Genomic DNA, 24944 nt, shown 5'->3' with positions numbered 1-24944 from the left:
GCAGAGATGAGCCAGCCTAGGGCTGCAAATCTCTTAAATAAAGATAATAATAATAATAATAATAATAACAAAGAGAGCGAATGAAATAGGATGCAAAAAAGAACTCAAAATTTGAGTTTTCCTGTTTTTCAGTGTAGAATCTTTTGAATCAATTCATACGTGAAACATTTCACTCAGCTTTGGGCAACTGGTTGAGAAACGCCAGAAGATATACTATGCAACCAATCTTGGTTCATGAACGACTGTTGCACGGTTCTTATTCATGGAATGGAAGAAACTTCTAGAACATTCTACAGGATTGATGCATTGCTTCACGAATCACGTTTACAAAACGGCAGATAACTTTTGAAAAGAGAAAAAGACATCTCTAATTTTTTGGTATGTTTTGAATAAATCTCTCAGCTTTCAATTGATGCAAAAATTTTGAAAATCGGTGGTTGCCATCATGGTGAAGAAAATGTTTTGGTATAAAAATCCAAGATAGTGGCCAAAATCAATATGGCCGACCCAACTTTTTATTATTGTAAATAGTAGCTCTATCTTTCCCCTTTTCAACAACAATTCGATTTGGGGTGGTTTTTGGAGAAACTTTCGAGTTATAACGGTTTGAATGACCCACCATTTGACCGAATTCGAGGGGTGTGCAAAAAATGTTGTGGCTCTAACTAACGGGGGGTTCATCAATTTGAGTAATCAAATGTATTTTCCTTACTTTTTTAGCGACCATTTTTTGTAAAGTGAAAATTTTGCCTGCATCAATCATTTTGTCTATTCTTTGTATAGCACATCTGGGCAATTTCCACAAAATTGATCATAACCAAGGTTGTTAATCGATAAATTATCGCTGATAATTTAATGCCACCTCATTCATTCATTTATTTAGTTCTAGTCTAGTCTAGTCTACACATACACAGCCAATCATTGAAAGAATCCAGGAAAAGGATAGAATCGACTACTTCCATCATTTTTCTTGTCATTATTAATGATTGCAGTACATCGGAAATGCATTACAATCATTGAAGCGGCCAGGCCTACTGTGCAGCGTTTTTAATTCAACAATAAAAACAATGAGTGGGGACATCTCGTACCAACCGCTCAGTTTATGGAAAAGCAAAATACTGTGAAAATCGATGGAGGTGACGATGCTAAGAAGGTTAATGTCACTCCTTGGTCCGTGATACTTCCTGGGATGAGACACAGGTATTTAGTCCGTGTCCTGGCCCTAGTGCCTAGGCTTAAGGTGAAACTGGAAGGATTTCCTCATTTTTTGGTTTTTGATTTTTTATTAAATAACGAAGCAGCAATATTTCCTAAACCGGTTTTCGTGCACATGTAGAGTATGGACCAAGGTAACTTCCGATTTTTTTTTGTGGTGGAAAATGTTTTCCATTTTTGCAGAAACCATTTTTTTATGTGATTTTGTTTAAAAATGGTTTCTGCAAAAACGAAACACATTTTCCACCAGGAAAAAAAACAGGAGATACCTTGATCCATACTCTACATGTGCACGAAAACCGATTTTGAAAATATTGCTTCGTTATTTTATAAAAAATCGAAAACCAAAAAGTGAGGAAATGGATCCAGTTTCGCCTTAAGCGCCATTGCTCGCTCTCTGAAACGAAAAAAAGAAGATGCCCTTCTAACCCATTTACAGTTATTAGCCCAGTGTATCAGTATACTACAACTGAAAAATAATTAGATCAACCAACAGTACTTATGAAATTTTAGCAGTTTTGCTCTTTTCGTCAGCCTGTTTTCTAAAGCCTGTTGACTTGAAAGCTAGCCTCAAAACCTTCCCTACAAAATGAAACCAATTTGGCCGACGAAACCCCCTCATAACAAAGAAAACAAAACCACCGAAAAAAACTGAAAATTACCGTACATAGATTTGTAGATAAATAAAGATTTAAGATATGTTGACTTGGCAAGTGTACAATAATCCTACGGAATACTTAGCAACTATCTATAAGCTAAACTGGTAAGATCTCACCGAATTTCAGCGTCATTTTGTTCAGGTAACGGAATGGGCTCACCAGAACATCCGGAGAATACACACGCAGCCAATCAACTCTAACAAAACAGGTCATTATGTACGGTATGTTATTCACAATCACAATCATTTTTTCATATGAGAAAATTTCCTGATCGAATTTCTCTGCCATCAACAAAGAATTTTCTACGCGTTCGACTCAGATAAAAAAATTATCACAAAATGATCAATTTATCTTGAAAAAAATTGAAATTTTTACTGCCAGCCGATTTTAGTTTAATCGTCGAAACTGAATCTTTTAAATATTTTTCACTCTGATTTGAAACCGCTATTCAGATTTTCTTTTCCGGAAAAGGAATCTTTCCTTGTTTTTTTTTTACACCGGAGACGCTTATGAATTCGGATTGCATGTACCACTAAAAGATTAACTGCACAGATCTTCTTCAATATCACTCGCGGAATTAATGGTTAAATCAATTTCACATTAGCCATTTCGTTGGCCGAATCGTACGCGGAGACGAAGTAAAACATGACAGGAGATTCCAAAGCACATTCATTCATTTATTTAGTTCAACATCAAATTCATGATAACACTGAATCAACCATGTGCCGCCATAATACTTGATTTGCAGCTGCAGCTCCTCAACGTCGGTCACGCCAAACGCTCGCCAGATCACGCTCCTCCTGGTCCGCCCATCGTGCTCTCTGCGCTCCACGCCTTCTTGTACCAACCGGATGGTTAGCAAACACCAACTTTGCAGGGTTGTTGTCGGGCATTCTTGCAACATTTCCTGCCCACCGTATCCGTCCAGCTTTAGCCACTTTCAGGGTGTTGGGTTCACCGTAGAGTGCAGCGAGCTCGTGATTCATCTTTCTCCACCACACACCGTTCTCCTGCACGCCGCCGAAGATCGTCTTTAGCACCCGTCGCTCGAAAACTTCGAGTGCTTGCAGGTCCTCCTCGAGCATCGTCCATGTCTCGTGTCCGTAGAGCACCGCCGGTCTTATTAGCGTCTTGTACATGGTACATTTGGTACGGGGGTGAATCTTTTTTGACCGCAATTTCTTCTGGAGCCCATATTAGGCACGACTTCCACTGATGATGCGCCTTCGCATTTCACGGCTCACGTTATTGTCAGCCGTTAGCAAGGAACCGAGGTAGACGTATTCTTCTACAACCTCGAAAGTATTCCCGTCTATCGTAACCATCGTAACATTGCTGCCAAGGCTTGTCCTGTCTTGCTTAGTCCCACCTACCAGCATGTACTTTGTCTTAGCCGCATTCACCACCAGTCCGACATTTGCTACTTCACATTTCAGGCGGGTGTACAGTTCCATCACCGTACCAAATGTTCTAGCAATTATACCCATGTCATCCGTAAAACAGACATATTGACCGGATTTCGTGAAGATCGTACCCCGGTTCGTCGTATAACACCTTCCAGGGCTATGTTAAATAGTAGGCAGGAAAGTACAGCACCTTGTCGTAGTCCCCGTCGAGATTCGAATGAACTGGATAGTACACCCGAAATCCTTACGCTGTTCTGCACACCGTCTATCGTAGCTCTTATCAGTCTGGTAAGCTTCCCGGGATAGTTATTTTCGTCCATGATTTTCCGTCGCTCTGTGCGGTCGATACTGTCGTATGCCGCCTTGAAGTCGATGAACAAGTGGCGCGTTGGGACCTGGAATTCAGGGCATTACTGGAGGATTTGCCGTACGGTGAAGATCAGGGCTGTTGTTGACCGGCTGTCGATGAAATCGGCTTGGTGACTTCTTACAAAGTAATTTACTTTAGGTGAAAGACGACGAAAGATGATCTGGGATAGCACTTTGTAGGCGGCATTCAAAATGGTGATCGCTCGAAAGTTCTCACACATTAACTTGTCGCCTTTCTTGTGGATAGGACAGATTATCCCTTCCTTCCACTCCTCCGGTAGCTGTTCGGTTTCCCAGATCTTGCCTTCTAACCGAAGCAGACAGGTGGCTAACTTTTCCAGGCCTATCTTGATGAGTTCTGCTGCGATTCTGTCCTTATCAGCCGCTTTGTTGTTTTGAGCTGGTGGATGGCATCCTTAACTTCCCTCAGCGTGAGAGTTGGTTCGTTCTCGTCCTCTGCTGCACCAAAATAATCATTTCCTCCGCTGCCTCGATCCCACGTGCCTACATTCTCTTCACCATTCAGGTGGTCGTCGAAGTGCTGCTTCGACCTTTCGATCACCTCACGTTTGTCCGTCTGGAGGCCCTGCAGATTTCGGCTTGCGGCGCGAAGCCTTTGCGGAATGTGGTGAGCTTTGTGAAAGGCACAGCAGTTCCATTGCCTCGCACTCCGCTTCTTCCAGGCGGAGCTTTTTCTCCCGGAAGAGACGGGTCTGTAGTGATCAGCCCACGGACCAGCCATTTCTTTCGGAATCACCAGGGAAATCACAGAAAACACACAGATTCAACTTCTGAACATTTACTCACTTCGAAAGTTGTTGGTTACTTTCGAAGTGAGTAAATGTTCAGAAGTTGAATCTGTGTGTTTTCTGTGATTTCCCTGGTAATTCCGAAAGAAATGGCTGGTTTGTGGGCCAGCTGCTTCCTTCTATCTGCATCGCTCCACATTCTGTCAGGTTCCATGCTGCAGCATTACCGCCCCCGGTGCGTCCTTCTCCTCCACAACTCCAGGCTGCTTTGACTATACTCCAGCAGTCCTCAAGAGGAGCCACATCGAGCAAACCCTCGTCCGGCAACGGTGCCTCGAGATTCTGCGCGTATGCGGTGGCGACATCCGGTTGCTTCAGTTGCTTTAGATGGTACCGGGGCGGCCGCCGGTACTGAACATTGTTAATAACGCGGGCGCAGTTTAACCATCACCACGTAGTGATCAGAGTCGATATTAGTGCCACGATAGGTCCTGACGTCGATAATGTTAGAGAAGTGCCGTGCATCATTCAGAACGTGGTCCATTTGCGATTCCGTTTGTTGTGCTGGAAAAAGGTGCTACGAATGGCCATGTTCTTGGAGACGGCGAAATCCATGAGGCGTGGACCATTTTCGTTCGTCAGCTGGTGGGCGCTGAACTTTCCCATTGTCGATCTGAATTCCTCCTCCTGGCCTCACTGAGCGTTAAGGTCTCCTATGATGATCTTCAAGTCGTGGTTTGGGCAGCGGTCGTATTCGCGTTCGAGCTGCGCGTAAAATGCGTCTTTGTCATCATCAGTGCTGGCAGTTAAGGCGAAACTGGAAGCATTTCCTCACTTTTTGGTTTTTGATTTTTTATTAAATAACGAAGCAATATTTTCAAAATCAGTTTTCGTGCACATGTGAGTATGGATCAAGGTATCCACTGTTTTTTTTTTGTGGTGGAAAATGTTTTTTTTTTCGTTTTTGCAAAAACCATTTTTGAACAAAAAAATAGTTTCTGCAAAATTGGAAAACGTTTTCCACCTCAAAAAAAAATCAGAAGATACCTTGATCCATACTCTACGTGTGCACGAAAACCGGTTTTGAAAATATTGCTTCGTTATTTAATAAAAAAAAATCTAAAACAAAAAAATTAGGAAATGCTTCCAGTTTCGCCTTAAGTTCATCATTAACAATATTTTGCAACAAAAAAATTAAACTTATGGTAGTGTTTCTGGAAATTGGGTTGACCAAATTTTAAGGTGAGAGCGGTAATATAACCTAATTTCAACTGCTTTTACCGAACTTACCTAAGAAAAGTAGACAAAAAGTTATTAGGTAAATTAATCCTTGATGTCATCGACCAAAAGTTTGGAGTCACCCCTCAAAATGATGTATCGAGTTTGGGGTCACTTAAGTAAAGCATGAAAAAATGGTTTGGTGATATCTTCGTTATGTTTTATTTAATTTTAATTCTTCTTGGCTTATTTTAAACAAAACAAATGGTACTTACTGCATAGACATTGAATCATACATATTTGTTAAAACTTATACACTAAAACATAACATAACACTCTCAACAGATGGCGATCCGTTCAATTGGTAACGACATCTGTTGGTGGAAAAGCAGAAACTACGACACTGCTAGGTTTATTGCGGTCATCATAAAAGTAAACTTGCCTTCGTTTTATTTTCGCTGATTATGGTCGTCGGCCCATATAGCCGAGGCGGTAAACGCACGGGTATTCAGCATGACCATGCTGAGGGTGACGGGTTCGATTCCCGGTCGGTCCAGGATCTTTTCGTAAAGGAAATTTCCTTGACTTCCTTGGGCATAGAGTATCTTCGTGCCTGCCACACGATATACACATGCAAAATGGTCATTGGCAGAGGAAGCTCTCAGTTAATAACTGTGGAAGTGCTCATAGAACACTAAGCTGAGAAGCAGGCTTTGTCCCAGTGAGGACGTTACGCCAAGAGGAGGAGGAGGAGGAGGTCGTCGCCATATTGAAGAATTAGCTAACGTGAATGGAAAATAGTTAATTTTGCTCAAATTAGCAAAGAATTGATAGTTTGCCACCATTTCGATAACATGCTCACATAAATAAACTCTCTCAGCTGAGTTTTCTTGTGATTCGTGATAGTATTCCTAAATTAACAAATTTATTCATTTCATTCCAAGATGATAATATTCACTATTTTCGAAGCGCATTAATTTTATGATTCTGCAACCCCAATATTCACGGTAAAATTGAATGCGCATAAGCCTACCAACACAATAACTACTAAAATATTACTTTGAAATGATCGCTTTCTACTTACGAATGATGTATCCTCTTGAACTTTACGTGCCATCGAAAAAGTTTCTCTCCATCTTGAGCTGTCATAGTTTTTGTTGAAAACAAAAACAACAACAATCGAGAATGGAAAATTTTATTGCTACTGCTAATGCGGTTTGCAAAACCTCTCCGAGAGTGGTCCACTTAGCCGGAAGATTCTCTTAAAGAGGTTATCAAGAGGTTTGATGTATAAATCAGTTTTAATGCAAGTTTTATAAAATTGGTCATGAAGATCTCTTTTAGAGCCGAACAAAACTTAAAATGTTACTTGGGATGATACGTAGGCTTAGTTTATTATCATTAACATTTTGAATGATATACTTACCTTACCTTACCGGTCAGGCTAAGGCCGGAGTGGCCTCTGCTGTACATAGTAGCCGCCTCCATTCCACTCGATCCATGGCTGTTTGTTCTAGTTCCGCACTCTGCGTAGGGTCCGCAGATCGTCCTCCACTTGGTCGACCCACCTAGCTCGCTGCGCTCCACGTCTTCTTGTACCGGTCGGATGACTCTCGAGAACCATTTTAGTCGGGTTGCTATCCAACATCCTGATGACGTGACCCGCCCACCGTAGCCTCCCGATTTTCGCGGTATGGACGATGCACATTGGTCGGGCTCCATACAAAGGGGCGGCCAAAACTCTCAAAAAACGAAATTGATATTTTTAAACTTTTTTTCACCTTATAACAAAGTTAATGTATTGTACTTTTTTGATACTTAATTAAAAGTATACCAGCTTTTGTATTTCAATAACATTTTCACTGCCAAAGTGGCCTAAGTCATAAAATTGAAAAATGAATTATTCGAAAAAAGTAAAATAATAATATTTTGAGAATGGAATATATGTTTTAAGTTATCCAGCATATGAATGCTTGTTCTTGGACTTTTTGAATGCACGTATGGTGCAAAATTAATACGTCACAAAACTTTTCAAATTTTCATATATTGTACCTTAGAAATTTTGGTAATTTTTAAGTTAAAAAACGATTCGTGTCGTCACGTGTCGCCGCAATTTCGAATAGTACATCTTAAACATCATGCTTAGAGCTGCCTTAAAACGTTTAAATATTTTGCAGAAATTTGCAGTTTTTCAAATTAGAGCTATTTAAAAAATACATGTTTTTTCATATATTTTACGGTATTTTTCCATTTTTTACTGATATAAAATTTATCTTTCCACATTTTTCACACGTTTTGAACAAACTTGATTCGATTTGATCGAAAGATGATCATTTATTTAAATTCGAATTGATTTTCTAACAAAAAACGCAAAAAATATGGCGTTCACTGATTTTCACCGTTTTTAAAATTATTGAAATTACGTAATTTTTGAATAGCCCTTTTTAAACACTAAAAATACTATATAACATATCTAGGCAGCCTATAACTTCGATTAAACACATAAAAAAAGTTTTGGCCGAACTTTAACTTTTTCCGACCATTGTGCGATGGTTGGTTCTCTCAGCAGCTGATGCAGCTCGTGGTTCATTCGCCTTCTCCAAGTCCCGTCTTCCTTCTGCACTCCGCCGTAGATGGTACGCAACACCTTCCGTTCGAAAACTCCAAGGACGCGTTGGTCCTCTGCACGTAGGGTCCATGTTTCGTGCCCATAGAGGACGGCCGGTCTAATCAACGTTTTGTAGATGGTTAACTTCGTGTTACGGCGAACTTTATTCGATCGTAGAGTTCTGCGGAGTCCAAAGTAGGCACGATTTCCTGCCACAATGCGCCTCTGAATTTCTCTGCTGGTGTCGTTGTCGTCGGTCACCAGTGAGCCCAAGGACACTAATTCTTCAACCGCCTCGATTTCACCACCGTCGATATGAATTCGGGGTGGCGGACGCGGTGATTCCTCCCTGGAGCCCTTTGCCATCATGTACTTTGTCTTCGACACATTAATGACTAATCCGATTCACCTGGCACTCTTTAGTCGGATGTACGTTTCCGCCATCGTCTCAAATTTACGAGCAATAATATCAATATCATCGGCGAAACTGTAAGTGTTTGGTTTGTTAATTGGTTGTGTTGAAGGGTGTTAAGGGCGGGGTGAGAAGAAAAAGCGGTTCCGGTTTTGATAGCGGTCTGTATTATGATGCTTCAACTGTGAATAGTGAATTCAAGGATTTCAAAGGTAAGTACAATGCACATATAAAAAAAGTATCTTCGACTCACAATTCGGTGGCCTTTGCACCTTGCTCACCCTACGGAATAATTCCACCCTCGGTACGATGCAAGATCTAAATGTGGTTCATGTTGTGTAATATGATATTATAACTAATTCACACTATATCTTACTTTCTATTTTCAGGGATACAGGTTTACGGACTTCGCGACGGACAGGCTACTGACCAGGACCATGAACGAGGACTCGAGAGAGAACGTCACTGTCGAATATTTTAGGTTATATAGATTGATCACTGTAATCACGGAACTACTTCGTTTTACCCTATATAATGGGGAATTTTCCCCAGCAATCCAATAACAAACGGATTCTCCCAACACTCACGCTGTATAATTCACTCAACTTCAACTCTAATTTTAAGATTAACAACTCCCCAAAATTTCACTTTGTGCTTCTTCTACTGCTGGTCAAAGTATGGCCCAATTCAACCGGAAACTCCAGCTGACAGATTGTCCATCGAGCAATGACATTTGTCATTCGTCGTGCGGTGCCGCTTTGACACCGGATCGCGGCGCTGCAAACGCGGAGGACGTCAAGGTTGCCAGTTTGCCGTTTCCTGCGCCGACAGTCTCCCCCGGGTGTACTCCGGAGTTCTCCGGAGTCTCACAGTATCCTTGAACGTCAAGCAATGCCAACCGTGACACCGGCCGCAGCAGAGTTTTCGGTCCTATCTGCACTAACGCCTGCCGGTGTCTGCCGTCCGAGCTTGGAACAGTACGGATGATTCTTCCACGCTCCCATCCATTTCGCTTCGTCGGTTCCGCTACCATGACCAAGTCTCCTGCTTCTATGGTACGAGCTTCCTCGAACCACTTTGGTTGCCTGCGGATCACCGGCAGATACTCCACCAGCCAGCGCTTCCAGAACACATTCAACTGCCGCTGGATCAACTCCCATGACTTCCCTAATATGTCTCGTCGGGCTAGCTCACGGTAATGTCCGTGTTCAGAAGCTTCACCTTCTCCGCTTCGTGGTTTTATCCCGTTAGAGCTAAGCAGCAAAAAGTGATTAGGCGTGATCGCCTCTGATTCCTCAGCTTCTAGTGGCAAATACGTCAGAGGCCTTGAGTTGACCAATCTTTCAGCCTCCACGACCAGCGTCTGCAGCCCCTCGTCGTTGAGCTTTCCCTCCGAATATGCTTCTTGCATGGCTGCCTTCACCGACTGAACTAAGCGCTCCCACGCTCCGCCCATGTGGGGTGCCCCTGGCGGAATAAAGTTCCATTTGGTGTTGGTACCGGTGAACGTTGTAGACAGTCCCTGACTAATTTGATGTCGTAGCACTCGATCCGCCCCTTGGAAATTTGTCCCGTTGTCGCTGAAGAACTCGGCGGGCGGACCTCGGCGGCCGACGAATCGGCGAACGCAGGATATGCAGGACTCGGTTGATAATGTATACGCTACTTCCAAGTGAACAGCACGTACTGTTAGACAAGTGAATAATGCAATCCACCGCTTCACATTGGATCTTCCCAGCTTGACTACCAGCGGCCCGAAATAATCCACACCGGTGTAGGTAAACGCTCGTTCATGGTGGGCAAGTCGCGCCGCAGGAAGTGGCGCCATCGGTGGAATAGCTGGCCTGGCTCGGCGAACTTTACACAATGCGCAGTCCCGACAAATTTTCTTCACCACCGATCGCAGTCTTGGGATGTTGTAGAATTGGCGTATCTCATTCACCACTGTCTCAGAGTTCCCATGCTGGCAACGTTGGTGATAATCTAACATCAGCAGCTCGGTAGCTCGATGGTTCCTAGGAAGGATAATCGGATGGCGTACATTAAACAGTATATCTTCAGCAGACCCGATCCGTCCACGCTCGCGCAGCAGACCGCTGTTGTCCAGCATCGGCAACAGCTGGAAGATCGAGCTATGTTTTCCTATGACCTCCTGCCCGCTCTCGTTCGGTGCCTTGTTGCATAACGCCGTGATCTCGTCAGGATATGTTTCACGCTGCACCGCTTTGAAGAGTGTTACTTCCGCTAATTGGAGTTCTGTTTGGGATAGCTGCCCAGTGCGCAATGATCGCTTCTTATTCGAGTTGTTCAGGAATCTCAAGACGTACGCTATCGCTCGCAGCATTCGATTCCACGATGAAAATCTGTCGAAATCTATCGGGGGTTCGAAGGAACAGTGGTACAGGATCGATGCACGCATTTCTTCGCTGGTAGTAGACACTTGATCGCTCGAACGAGGCCATTCGTTCTCCGGAAGTCGCAAAAAATGTGGTCCTTGAAACCACTTGCTATTTCTATCGAAATACGGGCCGCTTCCCCACTTGGTAGCCTCATCCGCCGGATTGGCCTTCGACGGTACCCACCGCCAATCGTTCGAAGTTGTATGCTCCAGAATCTCTCCTACTCTGAACGAGACGAATTGTCGATAATTCCTTGGGTCGGATTTGATCCAGGCCAAAGCCGTTCTGGAATCTGACCAGAACACCATCTTAGATATGGGAATATTGAGTTCTGACTTGACGAATTTCGACCATCGTACTCCCAAGACACAGCCTTGCAGCTCGAGTCTCGGAATTGACCAGGGCTTCAGCGGGGCGACTTTCGATTTAGCGGCGATTAGACAACATTGTGAGTCACCACCCTCACTTTGAGTGCGTAGATAAATCGCGCAAGAGTACGCAACCTCGCTTGCGTCGACAAAAACGTGGAGCTCTGAGTTTTGGTACGTGTACTGGTCGGCGTTTCGGAAGTAGCACCGCGGGATTCGTATATCCGCGATGTAACCGATCATCTGCACCCATCTGTGCCACTTCGCGTAGATTTCTTCGTTGACTTGCTCATCCCACGAAGTGCCTGCTCGCCATAGGTCCTGGATCAAGACCTTTCCGTGAATGATGAATGGCGAGAGCAATCCTAAAGGGTCGAATAGGGTCATCACGCAACGCAACACTTGCCTTTTCGTCGGTCTCGTGACTGTATTGATCAGGGATTGGACTTCTTCACTCATCTGGGTAGAGAAGCTCAGTTCGTCGCTCAAAGGACTCCACAGCATTCCGAGAACTCTTTCGGTTTTCACGCCGTCAGCCAAACTTATCTGCTTGACCGACGCAAGAGGTGCCTCTCCCAGCGCTTCTAGAACCGAGGCACTATTAGACCGCCAGTTGTGCAAGTTGAATCCGCCGTTGCCATGCACGAGCCGCAGATCGCATGCCACCTTTGCTGCCTGTTCCCATGAACTAAAACTCGCCAAATAATCGTCGACGTAGTGGTCGTCGACAATCGCTTTTGCCGCCTCTGGATAGAGCTCGCTGTGTAGTTCCGCATTCCGGTTCTTGATAAATTGCGCTGACGCCGGTGAGCAAGTGCTTCCAAATGTAGCTACGTCCATCACGTAGACCGTGGGAGCATCGGTCGGCTTGGCACGCCATAGGAAACGTTGAGAGTCCCTGTCTTCTTTACGAATTCGGATTTGATGGAACATCTCTTGGATATCCGAAGTAACGGCCACCCCATACAGCCGAAAGCGAAAAAGTATTGCCGGAAGAGACGTCAGTTGATCCGGGCCTTTGAGGAGCTTGCTGTTTAACGATACGCCGTTCACCTTGGCCGCAGCGTCCCAGATGACTCGGACTTTCCCCGGTTTCTTGGGATTCATAACCGCTCCGACTGGGAGATACCAGATTCGCTTCGGATCTGCTGCTTCCATCTCCTTAGTTGTGAGCTTGTGCGCATAGCCTTTCTTCTGGTATTCACCGATTTGCCGGTGAAGATTCTCTTTCAGTCCAGGGTCGCGGTCCATCCTTCGTTCGAGGCACTCCAGTCGGCGTACTGCCATAAAATAGCTGTCCGGAAACTCTACTTCATCTTCTCGCCAAATAAGCCCGGTCACAAACCGGTCACCCACTCTCTGGGTCGTAGCTTCCATGATAGCTAGCGCTCTCTCATCTTCCTTTGCCAGAGAGGTTTGCGCTGGCGTCGAACCCGCTTCTTCGACAGCGTAGAATTTCTTCACCGCTTCGTGGAGTTCTTCATCGCAGGAACATTCGCACACGTGGAAGCTATACGATTCCTGTCTGCTGGTTCCTCGCGGGCCGTAGACGCACCACCCCAGCCTGGTTTTCACTGCCACTGGCGCTGTTCCGTCACCTTCTCGTACTTTCAGCGGTAATGCTAGTCGCAAATTGTCCACCCCGATCAGAATTTTGGGTACCGCATTTTGATAACTGGTAATTGGAATTCCCTTCAGGTGTCTGTGCTGTTGTGCAGTCTCATCCACTTGGAAACTTTGACCGGGTAGGCCAAGGTTGGTCACGGTTCTCGCATTAAGCAGTTTATGCCGTTTTTCCTGCCCGAGACCAGCGATTTCGATCGTTATCTGCTGCGAATTCTTCTCCACTCTTGAAGTGTTCCCGGTCCAACGGAGACATAATGGTAGTTGCGTCCCCTTTATTCCTAGCGAGGCCACCAGATCATTCTCCACCAAGGTTAGATCCGAACCTTCGTCGAGGAAAGCGAACGTATCGATTGACTTGCTCAGGCCGTGCAACGTTACCGGAATAATTCGGAATAGGGTTCCGGAAGTAAGGTGACGATGGGTGTGATTCTCTGCCACCTGAACCAACGCATCAGAAGATCGTTGAGGACCCTTGGAGGAATGCAGGAGCGGATGGTGGCGAAATTGGCAGCCGTCAATGTCACAGGTTTTCCGTCCTCGGCACCCACGTCTTCCGTGGTTAAAAAGACAATTCTGACATAGGCCGAGTGACCGTACTTGCTTCCAGCGATCGTCGACGTGTAGGTACCTGAATGCCTGGCATTCGCGAACCCGATGACCTTCTCTTTTGCAATATGCACAGTTGAACTGCTTCGACTCGTCCTTCGGCTCGTGGGATGATTTCACGGGTTCCGATGGTTCCTTCGCATGAGAGTTGACGAATCCCTTGTTCTTCGGACGGTCGCGGGCGCCGCTGCGTTTCACGTCCGGTTCGAAGGTCACCACACTTGTGGCATCCTGCACCACCGCCGCCATGTAATCGCCGAAGGTTTTGAGGTCCACTTGCTGAAATCCCCGTCTATATCCGGCCCACATCATTCGTTGATCCGCGGGAAGCTTTGCCACCAATTCCTGAAGCAGCGATGGGTTGGAAAGATGGGCACGTTCGTTGGCAGCCTCAATGTGGTCGCACAACGCTTGCACCGCCATGCCGAAGTCGATTAGTCCTTCCAGTTTGTCGGACCTTGGAGCCGGAATCTCGCGAACCTTCCGGAGTAGAGCATTAATTAGCAACTCCGGTCTGCCGAATCGCATTCGGAGGGTTTCGATGACTTGGGGTACAGCTGCAGGTAACACTAATCGGCTGCGTACTGTTTCAAGCGCCGGTCCCGATAAACATCGCTGAAGACGGAGCATATTCTCCCCATCTGAGAATCCGCAAGCTTCGGTGGTGTAGCGGTAGCTGGAGATAAATATCGGCCACTCCGCGGGATCGCCAGAAAATCGGGGGAGTTCCTTAGCCAGGGACTGCCTAGCTGCTAGCTGCTGCTGCGTTGGACGTACTAGTTCGTGGTTGGGAATTGTTGGGTTGTGTTGAACACTATCTGACTGACGAGGGGTCTGAGACGATTCAACCGCGCGCGTGGGAGGTTCCCTTAAAGGCAGGCTGGTTGAATTTAGTTCGCGTACGAAATTGTACGAATCGTTGTTGGAGGGCGCGAATGAGTCTCGCAGCTGCTCTCGGGGATAAATAGGAGGAGTCTGTCTTTCTTCCGGGCGCGCGTCGTTTCGCAGCTGCACACGGGAAGTTGGAATGTTGGTCGTGGGGCAATAGCTAATGTCATGTTGGTTCGTATTTTCTAGGAATTTACTCAAGGCTTGACGCTTACCTGGATTCTCCATCGGGCGCAACGGAGCATTTGCTTGACTTACCGAAAAGGAACCCGTTTGGCTTACCGGGACCTTAAGTGGCCAGACATGATCCGGCCGAAATGCTCCACCAACTGCTCCGGACTCGTCCGGAATCGTTGGTAATGTCCGGCTCGCTTTCGGAATGGTGCCAGTAGGTTTCTGCACACCCGATATTTCCGCCGCTGGATTCGGCTGAGACGGCTCCGCTTGTTGACCCCGCTCAGCGGGTTGCTTGTTGGCCTGGAAACGTTCCAGAAGCTTTCGGCACATTTCCAATTGGGCTTGGAGATCGGCAAGTTGTTCAGGAGTAGGATTGGCGCGCTGCTCGCACTGCTCAACCCGTTTCTTGAGCTCCTTCATTGCCACTTGGGGATCTTTCTTGCGCTTCAAAGATTCTACGGTACCTGGTTCGAACACCGAGAGAGGAATAGAAACCACAACCGGTGCGGTTGTCCTCGGTGTCTCAGTCGGTGGCAACGACCGGCGGGGTTTCGGTACTAGAGGAGCGCCAGGAGGAGGCGGCGTTTTGAGTCGCTTGTTGGACGACGGCGAAGTTAACGCATTGGTCTCTTCGCATGGGAAACCATCATCGCGATTGCCCTTCGCATCGGCTCCGTCGAGCACCTTGTCGATAAGCTGTTGCTGCTCATCCAAATGACGGCGCTGTAGCTCTATCTCCATACGGGTGCGTTCGAGCTGTTGTCGTTCCACCATCTGACTCAAACAAACGGAGAACACCGACGACGTACTACGGTGACTGGACGCACTATGTACGGTGATAGCATCGTCGCTTTGCCGGCCGGTGCAGTGGCCGCAAACCCAAGAGTGGTTGGCGATGTTCTCATCCACCCCCGCGCAAGTGTAATGGCTCCACACGTCGCAATGGTCGCACTGGACCATGTCTTCCACCTCATCCGGTCGCTGACAGCCAATGCAGCCCCCCGTAGGGCGGTCGTCGTGTTGTCCTGCCATTGCACACGAATTTTGAAGATTTGTTAAGGGCGGGGTGAGAAGAAAAAGCGGTTCCGGTTTTGATAGCGGTCTGTATTATGATGCTTCAACTGTGAATAGTGAATTCAAGGATTTCAAAGGTAAGTACAATGCACATATAAAAAAAGTATCTTCGACTCACAATTCGGTGGCCTTTGCACCTTGCTCACCCTACGGAATAATTCCACCCTCGGTACGATGCAAGATCTAAATGTGGTTCATGTTGTGTAATATGATATTATAACTAATTCACACTATATCTTACTTTCTATTTTCAGGGATACAGGTTTACGGACTTCGCGACGGACAGGCTACTGACCAGGACCATGAACGAGGACTCGAGAGAGAACGTCACTGTCGAATATTTTAGGTTATATAGATTGATCACTGTAATCACGGAACTACTTCGTTTTACCCTATATAATGGGGAATTTTCCCCAGCAATCCAATAACAAACGGATTCTCCCAACACTCACGCTGTATAATTCACTCAACTTCAACTCTAATTTTAAGATTAACAACTCCCCAAAATTTCACTTTGTGCTTCTTCTACTGCTGGTCAAAGTATGGCCCAATTCAACCGGAAACTCCAGCTGACAGATTGTCCATCGAGCAATGACATTTGTCATTCGTCGTGCGGTGCCGCTTTGACACCGGATCGCGGCGCTGCAAACGCGGAGGACGTCAAGGTTGCCAGTTTGCCGTTTCCTGCGCCGACAAAGGGATTTTGTATTTGTATGTGCGGAAATGTGTTAAGGACAGGTAGATTTTGTGTTGGATATTCAGGTTTTTCCCTAGCTGACCCACCTGGCATACGAGTAGGGCACTAGTAGGCGAAACCACCCTGGCTACCACCACCTACCAGCTTTAGAAACCCACCACCAGAGGTCTTCGAGCGGTCCATTCAGGCGGCCATTAGGAGGGCGAAATAGGGGCCATTGCAACAAACCCGAATGAAAGGGTAATGACCGATGCCTCAGGTCAAGAACCTTGAAGGCCAATACTGAAATTCCACTCGCTCACTTGCCTAAAGAGAGTCCCAGAGATTAGTTGGAAGAAAAGTTTAAAGCTGTGAGCAAATTTTGTAAGACAGAAGTTATAGTGGAAAGAGTGGAAAGAGAGGAGGAAGAAGTGAGCGGAAAGTGGACATCAGGTAACGGCCATGGACCACTATTTTTCTATTACCGTGGTTTGACCATTCCATTCACAACAGGACCCCGCCGTTTTGGTATAGAAACCACCACACTTCTATTACCACCCCTACGCTGTCCTAGTGCCCCCATTTCGGGCGAATTCCGGCATCGTTGTTGGCCGAAGACCGATCCGGCAATATCGGTATCCTAGGACCCGTAGGAAGGTCCCTGCCCAAGTAACATTTTTAGTTTTCTCATTGCTTACAAGCTGTTGTTACAATCAAACAGTTAAAACTAATTTTAAAGCTTATAAATCCTAACAGCTCTAATAAACCCATAATAAAACCCATTAAAACCCAAAAGGGCCCACCCTACAGGAGGTTGTTAAAACCAACCCTTAAAACCTTATGTATGCTACTTGGTTTTGTGACATATTCTTGTAGTATACAGTACAGCATTGATAAGATTTGTTGTGTAGGTCGCAAGAAGACCAACATGCCGTTTTGGAGTTCGTACAACATCTTAAAAGAACGATTAAAACCAAAGAATCAAACTGAATCTGAAAATAAAATCATCACATAAATAGGCAGTAAATTGCAAACTATTAATAATGCAAGAACAAAAATTATATCAATCATCCATGTCCATAATGTTTATTTGCACGGGGAAATCCCTTTTGCTGTGCCAAAAAAAAACCTATGCCAAAAAAAATTAATCGTGAAATGCAATGAACTGTTTCCAAAAAAGGCGGTGCGCCACGTCATTTTGAGGTTTTTGGCATATAAATAATAATCATTTTAATTCCTCGTGCAAAACCATGAATTCAATTTACAGTCCAAACATCAACATGGCGTACACACTTGACAAGCTGGAATTGATCATCGTAATGAAAAATATGGATGCCGTCAAGTTAAATCCTCTTGGTTTTGTTTAAGATGGTTTAGGGTCAGTTAGTATGTAAGGAACATGTTCTAGAGTAGTAGTTCTTTATGAATACGATGCAATGACTAGCAAACATCTACATATTCTTAACACATAATTATGTGCGCTACACAAACACTGTTAAGTTTTAGGGAAGTGTGCGCTCGGACTGAATGCTCTTAAGAACACTTCGCTTGACCGACAGCCGTCAAAAATGTAAACAAACTAAAAACTTTGGTATTTTCGTGAGTTTTTTGGTGGTGTTTCGTGTTTTTGAGGCTGTTTGAGTGCTTGGTGCGTGAGTATATTGTATTATTTGATCTTACGTCGACTGCGGCTGGTCGCGATAGTCATTATTTATGCACAATTGTGGTGCCAGACCCAGAACATACGATGCAATACCCACCCATCAGTTGCTTCGGAAGCCCCGATTGCAATCGAACTTTAGTGAAGGAAGCTGGTTTGATCACCTAGCCAGGAAAATCTTGCCTACCCGAGGTTTTCTAATCACATATGTTTCAATCATAATGACCCCAAATTGTGCTTAATTGATTATCTTTTCGTTTGTGTTGCGTATAAAATTTATTGTTCAAGGGAACACCGTATTGCAGTAACCTTCTTAAGTTAGTTTTAATGCTTCCACTGGTAATTCCGAAAGGGTTTAAGATTGCTTTATTATGCCTTTATGCAATTCATCAGGTTTTAAGACCGATAATTTGAGACGTGCAAGCGGCTTCGAAAGAAGCTTTAAGATGAAGTTTTAATACGTACTTAACAGTTCGTTTACAATGACATTATTGCTTATCAAGAAAGCAAGCAAATAGGTTTTATTCCTAGGACTTCTAGATATCTACACACTGTTTTAAAGTTGCTTTTGTTGTTAAAGCTGTTTACTACATAAACTGCTTCAATAAACCTAAAAGGGCTTACCAAATCCATGATAAAACCTTTATAAGGTACCCCGGGGCAAGTGGGACCTAAAAAAGTGTTAATTTGGTTTTGTCACCAAAATAATGATAGCACAAACAAACATTTCAGAACAAAAATTCTTTAATAATTCCAATGGACCCAAAAGACGTTGTTGGTATATTTGTACTTATTAACGTGCATGAAAACTGTTTCAAAATTTTTACATTCCATATATTATGCATATAATGAAAAGTGTAGCAGATCTTCATTTACTGAGTTTCACGGGGCAAGTGGGATCTAATCAGAGTTTTTGTTCAAAGTGATTAATATAAGTTGCAACAAATAAGGTAACATAAATCATAAATCTCTTATATGAATAACTATGTTAAGAGATTAAAATAAGAAGAGGTTTATGGTATCGTGCATAAATTACGTAACCCATAACAAATCGCTGGGGAAAAAACTTGAATCAATTCTTGCAGCTCATGCAAAATAAATTGATATGTTTTATACAAAAAGCGTCATAAAGTGAAGAGACAAAAGATTTCAAAACTTGGTCTCTATATTATATACCGTGGGTACACAGTCATGGATCACTTAGTGATATTTTTTACCTCCAAAATTCAATAAAAAATAAAATAAAACAAAATCTACGACTTTGAAAGCACCGTTGGCTACGTTTTGATTTGAACTTTTGATTACCGAACTATTTGAGGTATAATGGCATGTCATTTTTGCGTAAAAATAGAATTTGAGCCATATAATGAATCAACGCGTTATTACTCAAAATTCCAATCTTAATATATAATTCGGGTTGGTAAGGCCAAACTACACAGTGTCTTGATTATTTTATTGGTGGAGTACCCGATATTACAGGATAAATAAAAATAAAACATTAAACTTTTATATCCTTTTATGACCACCCGTATTTGTACTACCTTAGGTAGACATAATGAATGATACCTAGACATTTAGGTATTGTTATGAATAGTATTTCATGTAGGTAGATATCCTATGCGCACAACCATTAGGTAGACACTACAGTCCTTTCCCCTTTAGAAAATTTCAAAAATTTACATTCATCACCAAAATAATGATAGCACAAATAAACTGACGAGTCCGTCACTTCCAAAGAACATATCTGTTCGCTAACAAAACTACAAACACGATTTCGCTATCCCAACATCGGCAACTTTACCAAAAAAGTACAAATAACACAAATCCATTCACCAAAACATAACATATGACAATTCCGCCACAAAAGAACAATTTCGTTCACCACAAAAATAACATATCGTTATTACCAAAACAAAAAGACAATTTCGTCAATGCAACATCGGCCGAAATAGAACAATCTGTTCACAACATAATGGCAATTCTACCATAAAAGAACAATTTCGTTCCCCACAAAAAATAACAATTTGTTATTACAACAACCTGAAACCCAAAAAGAAACAATTTCGGAATAACTCAAAAGAAATTACACGTTCCTTGATCCTCGTCGCCACTTTTATATCCTTCAAAAGAAGAATAATAAAGATGTTGACAAGTCCAAGTCTTGTGCAGTCTCTGCTGTGTGGTCCAATGACCACCCGTATTTATACTACCTTAGGTAGACATAATGAATGATACCTAGACATTTAGGTATTTTATTGGTGGAGTACCAATATCTACCTACATGAAATGAATAGTATTTCATGTAGGTAGATATCCTATGCGCACAACCATTAGGTAGACACTACATAAACATTCCCAAGTCCATGTACTTTGCAAGAGGTACGCCACTAGGGTACAGTGATGTTCTACATCTTAAGTATTATTTTTACTATTATGCCTTTCAAGACACCTGGTTTTCAAGGTTCTATGTTTTTAAATAATGCTTTTGTTACATTAAGCTAAAAAAATTGCATCGGGAGCGTTGAGCGGGGCGAAAATCAATGTTTGTTTGAAGTGACCCATAATAGCGTCAAACGATCAGTTTCTGGATCACATTAAGGATCACTGTTGAAAGTTACATTATTTTAGTATTTTAATCCCAGAATCAAGTAAAACTTCGCTAAATAGATGTAATAATACCTTTTCCGAGGTGCTTTTTCTATCAAAATCGATGAATTTCGACACTTTACTTTCAGAGCTTATCACTGCAGGAGTAGCTTCTTATGGATTTCGGCTATTTTCTGGCAGTTATGAGAAGAAAACTCTATCGTTGCAATATAATACATTTGATTTTCAGATTAAGATCTTGAAAATCACTTTTTATCTCAGAAAACAATGAATTTTGTGCCGAAATATATGTTTTGAGCAAGATATTTGACTTTAAACATCAAAGTGATCCGTTACTGTGTGTGATCCATAACTGTGTAGGGACGGTAGTTGATGAATCTCGCCAATAGTAAATCTGGGGTTATGAGATTTTCAGTAATATCTTCTCTATTACATAATCTTTCCTTTTCTTGGCGTAACGTCCTCACTGGGACAATGCCTGCTTCTCAGCTTAGTGTTCAAAGAGCACTTCCACAGTTTTTAACTGAGAGCTTCCTCTGCCAATGACCATTTAGCATGTGTATATCGTGTGGCAGGCACGAAGATACTCTATGCCCAAGGAAGTCAAGGAAATTTCCTTCACGAAAAGATCCTGGACCGACCGGGAATTGAACCCGTCACCCTCAGCATGGTCATGCTGAATACCCGTGCGTTTACCGCCTCGGCTATATGGGCCCTATATTACATAATCTTACGATCATTAAATAATGTTTTTTTTTTAATCATGAATTTTGAAAAGGCCATTTCCCTATTTTATTTTTTATGGACGGTTTCTGAATGCTCAGAAGCTTTCATTATGCAGCGTTAAGTGAAAAAATAATGGAAGATATTTAGAGAAAACCATAAAAAATACATGCTTTTACTTTTTTTTTTGTATTATCCAAGGTTTTACCTTTTTTACAACAATTTCATCATCTAAATAGAGGTAATAAAGTATAGTTCAACAGTAGATTACTTAACGCGTCAATTTTTATTGACATTCGGGCTAATTTCATCTAAGGCTGGACTAGGCAAGATGAACCCATAAAATTGTGTTTGTTTATTCTCATAGGTCCCACTTGCCCCAGATAGCGAAATGCACTGGGGCAAGTGAGAGCAGTAAACTAAAGGTAATAAATAAAAATAAATTACAGCTTTCTCGCTTGAAATCATTTGCAAGAACTCCAAATACTATCCTGAAACCGAAAAAGTATTTGTAGCATAACAAATCTGTTTTTAAACGACGAAGGTAGTAGAGCACGTCAATCTCACCTAGTGAATTGAAAATTACATATGAACAACAATAACGTATATGGTCTCTTTATGGTTGAAACAATAACATTTTTTGTATTCAAAGTATCCGTAGGTGTGATACCTATGTTTTCCATGAAGAATGTTAGTCTTAAAAATAAATAATAAAAAAAATACTAGCTATAGGTCTCACTTGCCCCCGATTCTCACTTGCCCCGGGGTACCTTAAATAATGTCTAAGAGCAGAAGGCATAGAAATTGTTACTTGGGTGGAAGCTGCAGCGAGAACCCCTAGAGCCATCGCGGAAGCAGAAAGTGGCCAGACGTGGCCGAAGCCGTGGAGAACGAGAGGAGGACATCGGCGGCCATTACTAGGCTGCGAGGAAAGTGTGGTCAGGTGGTTGGTGAGGAGCAGAGGGGCCCCGACGAAGAAAAGGTCAGATTAGCGTGTAAGAAAGTGGGAAGAAGTGAAGGTTAAGGAGTAGGCCAAACTTGTGTCAGAATAAAAGTTAAGAAAGATAGAATAAAGTGGGAGTTTTTTGAAAAGTGAAGTGCTTGTGGTTTTCCTGGGTCTAGTGCGAAATTTCCCTGTCCCGCGGTAAATTAGGGGTAGGCGTGCCGACCCTGAGGCAGTTGAGTCGGGGAGTCTCTAAGACGCTCCCGATTGGCTGACCCGATACTTACAAAACCAAGCAGCTGAACGGACTTCGTGAAAATCGTCCCACTCGTGTTTATCCCCGCTCTTCGTATTACACCCTCCAAAGCAATGTTGAACAGCAAGCACGAAAGACCATCACATTGCCGTAACCCTCTGTGAGATTCGAAGGGACTCGAGAGTGTCCCTGATACTCGAACTACGCACATCACTCGATCCATCGTCGCCTTGATCAACCGTATCAGTTTATCCGGGAATCCGTATTGAATGATATAGTATACCATAATAATCGGGTCACTTGTGCCCTATAGGACAGATCGGTGAAGTACTAGATTTGTAGTAATGAGCTGAATTTTAGTATGGTGATAAGGTCAATTCTCCGTTTCTGAAATGAAATGGTGCAAAAAGCGTGGATATTATGATTCCTTGCCTAATTTGGGTTCGTTCAAATATTACGTAACGCAAAGGGGGGAGGGAGGGGGTCTAGCACTGTGTTACGCTTCATACAAAATTTCAAATTTTTCCATACAAAAGTTGTTACGTGGGGGTGGGAGGGGGTCTAAAGTTGTCAAATTTTGCGTTACGTAATATTTGAATGAACCCTTTGATGCTGTTTGAGCAAAACTTTGAGCAACAATGTTGTTGTTTTCTCCATTTCTTGTAACATAAACAACATAGTTATCCAAAGCTTCGCTCAAACAGCATCAAATTAGGCAAGGAATCATAATACCCACGCTTTTTGTACCATTTCATCGCAGAAACAGAGAACTGACCTTCTCACCATACTAAAATTCAGCTCATTACTACAAATCTAGTACTACACCGAACGTGCCCCATTGATCCAATTGATTGTTGGACTATCATAGAGATTTTTACAAATGCGGAAACGTTTATAAAAATGCGCTATTAGATCAAATAAATAATGGATCTTTAGAACACAGAACGCAATAAAGATATCAATTTTAAAAGACTTTAAGGTCTAGGCTAGTTCATCTCGGGAGCAACAGCATTACCTACATTTTGTGACAATAGGACAGATCGGTGAAGTACTAGATTTGTAGTAATGAGCTGAATTTTAGTATGGTGATAAGGTCAATTCTCCGTTTCTGAAATGAAATGGTGCAAAAAGCGTGGATATTATGATTCCTTGCCTAATTTGATGCTGTTTGAGCAAAACTTTGAGCAACAATGTTGTTGTTTTCTCCATTTCTTGAAACATAAACAACATTGTTATCCAAAGTTTTGCTCAAACAGCATCAAATTAGGCAAGGAATCATAATACCAATGCTTTTTGCACCATTTCATTGCAGAAACGGAGAATGGACCTTCTCACCATACTAAAATTCAGCTCATTACTACAAATCTAGTACTACACCGAACGTGCCCCATTGCCTACAATTGCCTACATTTTGTGAATTTGTCTGGAGAGGGATTTGATCCTAGGTGCTCGTCGTGAAAAATATGTGCTTTTAAGGCCGGACGGGACGTTGGTTGAATCGTCCGCCATTGCTCTGTTGCTAGTAAGATGCAAATCTCAACTTCTACTTCATATTATTGACTAGAAATTTGATCGTTCATTTGCTCACTTGTGGTGCACAATCGACTAAAGTTTCAGCTACGTCAGTGCAGTGGAAATTGATATTTGCTTCTTCAAAATCGCGAGGCAAATTGTTAGAAAGAGAAGGAAGATAGCAAAAATTACACGTCGTCCCGTGCGGCCTTAACACCAATTCACTGCCGTTATTCTGTAAAGTGTCGTAAGTGACATTGACAATTTTGGTACATTTTTTGTTATTATGCTTCGAACTCTTGGTCGTTCTCTATGTTTACTTCCATAGACACTAGATTACCACTAGACCTTGCACAGACGTTGAAGCTTGGAAAGGCGCTTCCGTCACGTTGCATAACTACGGCAGTCCAGGTCCGCTCCCCAATGCACAAGCTTCTAATTCTTATTTCTTGTTCTCTCAGATCACTCATCCAGCGTTCCATCAAAGGAAGAAATATCATCATACAAACTGAGCTCCTTGGCTGCTACGCCAGCAGTTCTGCCGGTACTGAATCTAGCTGGTACCAAGTTGGGCATAGGAAGTGGAACAGTTGTCCGTAAAATGTTCACCAATACCAGAGAACGTTGGCGCCAACAGAATGTGTCCGGTGCATTTGCTGAACTTCGCAAACTGGTTCCGACCCATCCTCCAGACAAGAAGTTATCCAAAAACGAAATTCTTCGAATGGCCATAAGGTGAGTTAAGCGTAAAAAATGTTATGTTAAACGGAGGTTTAGTATATATATTTTTACC

General features: G+C 43.2%; 2 protein-coding genes across 2 annotated transcripts in view; one reads left to right on the top strand and one right to left on the bottom strand.

Annotated features, from left to right (window-relative positions):
- LOC109430754 (uncharacterized) overlaps window positions 1–24944 on the top strand; it is a 39675-nt gene that overhangs the window by 4113 nt on the left and 10618 nt on the right. The window contains exon 2 of the mRNA XM_019706834.3: window positions 24613–24886. Coding sequence (XP_019562379.3) covers window positions 24613–24886 — 274 coding nt within the window. The remainder of the gene's footprint in view (window positions 1–24612; window positions 24887–24944) is intronic.
- LOC115265497 (uncharacterized) lies at window positions 8801–17108 on the bottom strand. Its single transcript, XM_062846388.1, has 2 exons — window positions 16166–17108; window positions 8801–16104 (listed from the first exon to the last, which is right to left on the bottom strand). Exon 2 carries the CDS (start codon window positions 15730–15732, stop codon window positions 9373–9375), a length of 6360 nt encoding a protein of 2119 aa, XP_062702372.1. The 5' UTR covers window positions 15733–16104; window positions 16166–17108; the 3' UTR covers window positions 8801–9372.

This window comes from Aedes albopictus, chromosome 1 (genome assembly GCF_035046485.1).
Source record: "Aedes albopictus strain Foshan chromosome 1, AalbF5, whole genome shotgun sequence".
Classification (NCBI taxonomy): Eukaryota; Metazoa; Arthropoda; class Insecta; order Diptera; family Culicidae; genus Aedes; species Aedes albopictus.
Note: the sequence above shows the minus strand (reverse complement) of the source record. Positions and strands in the feature narration are given on the sequence as shown.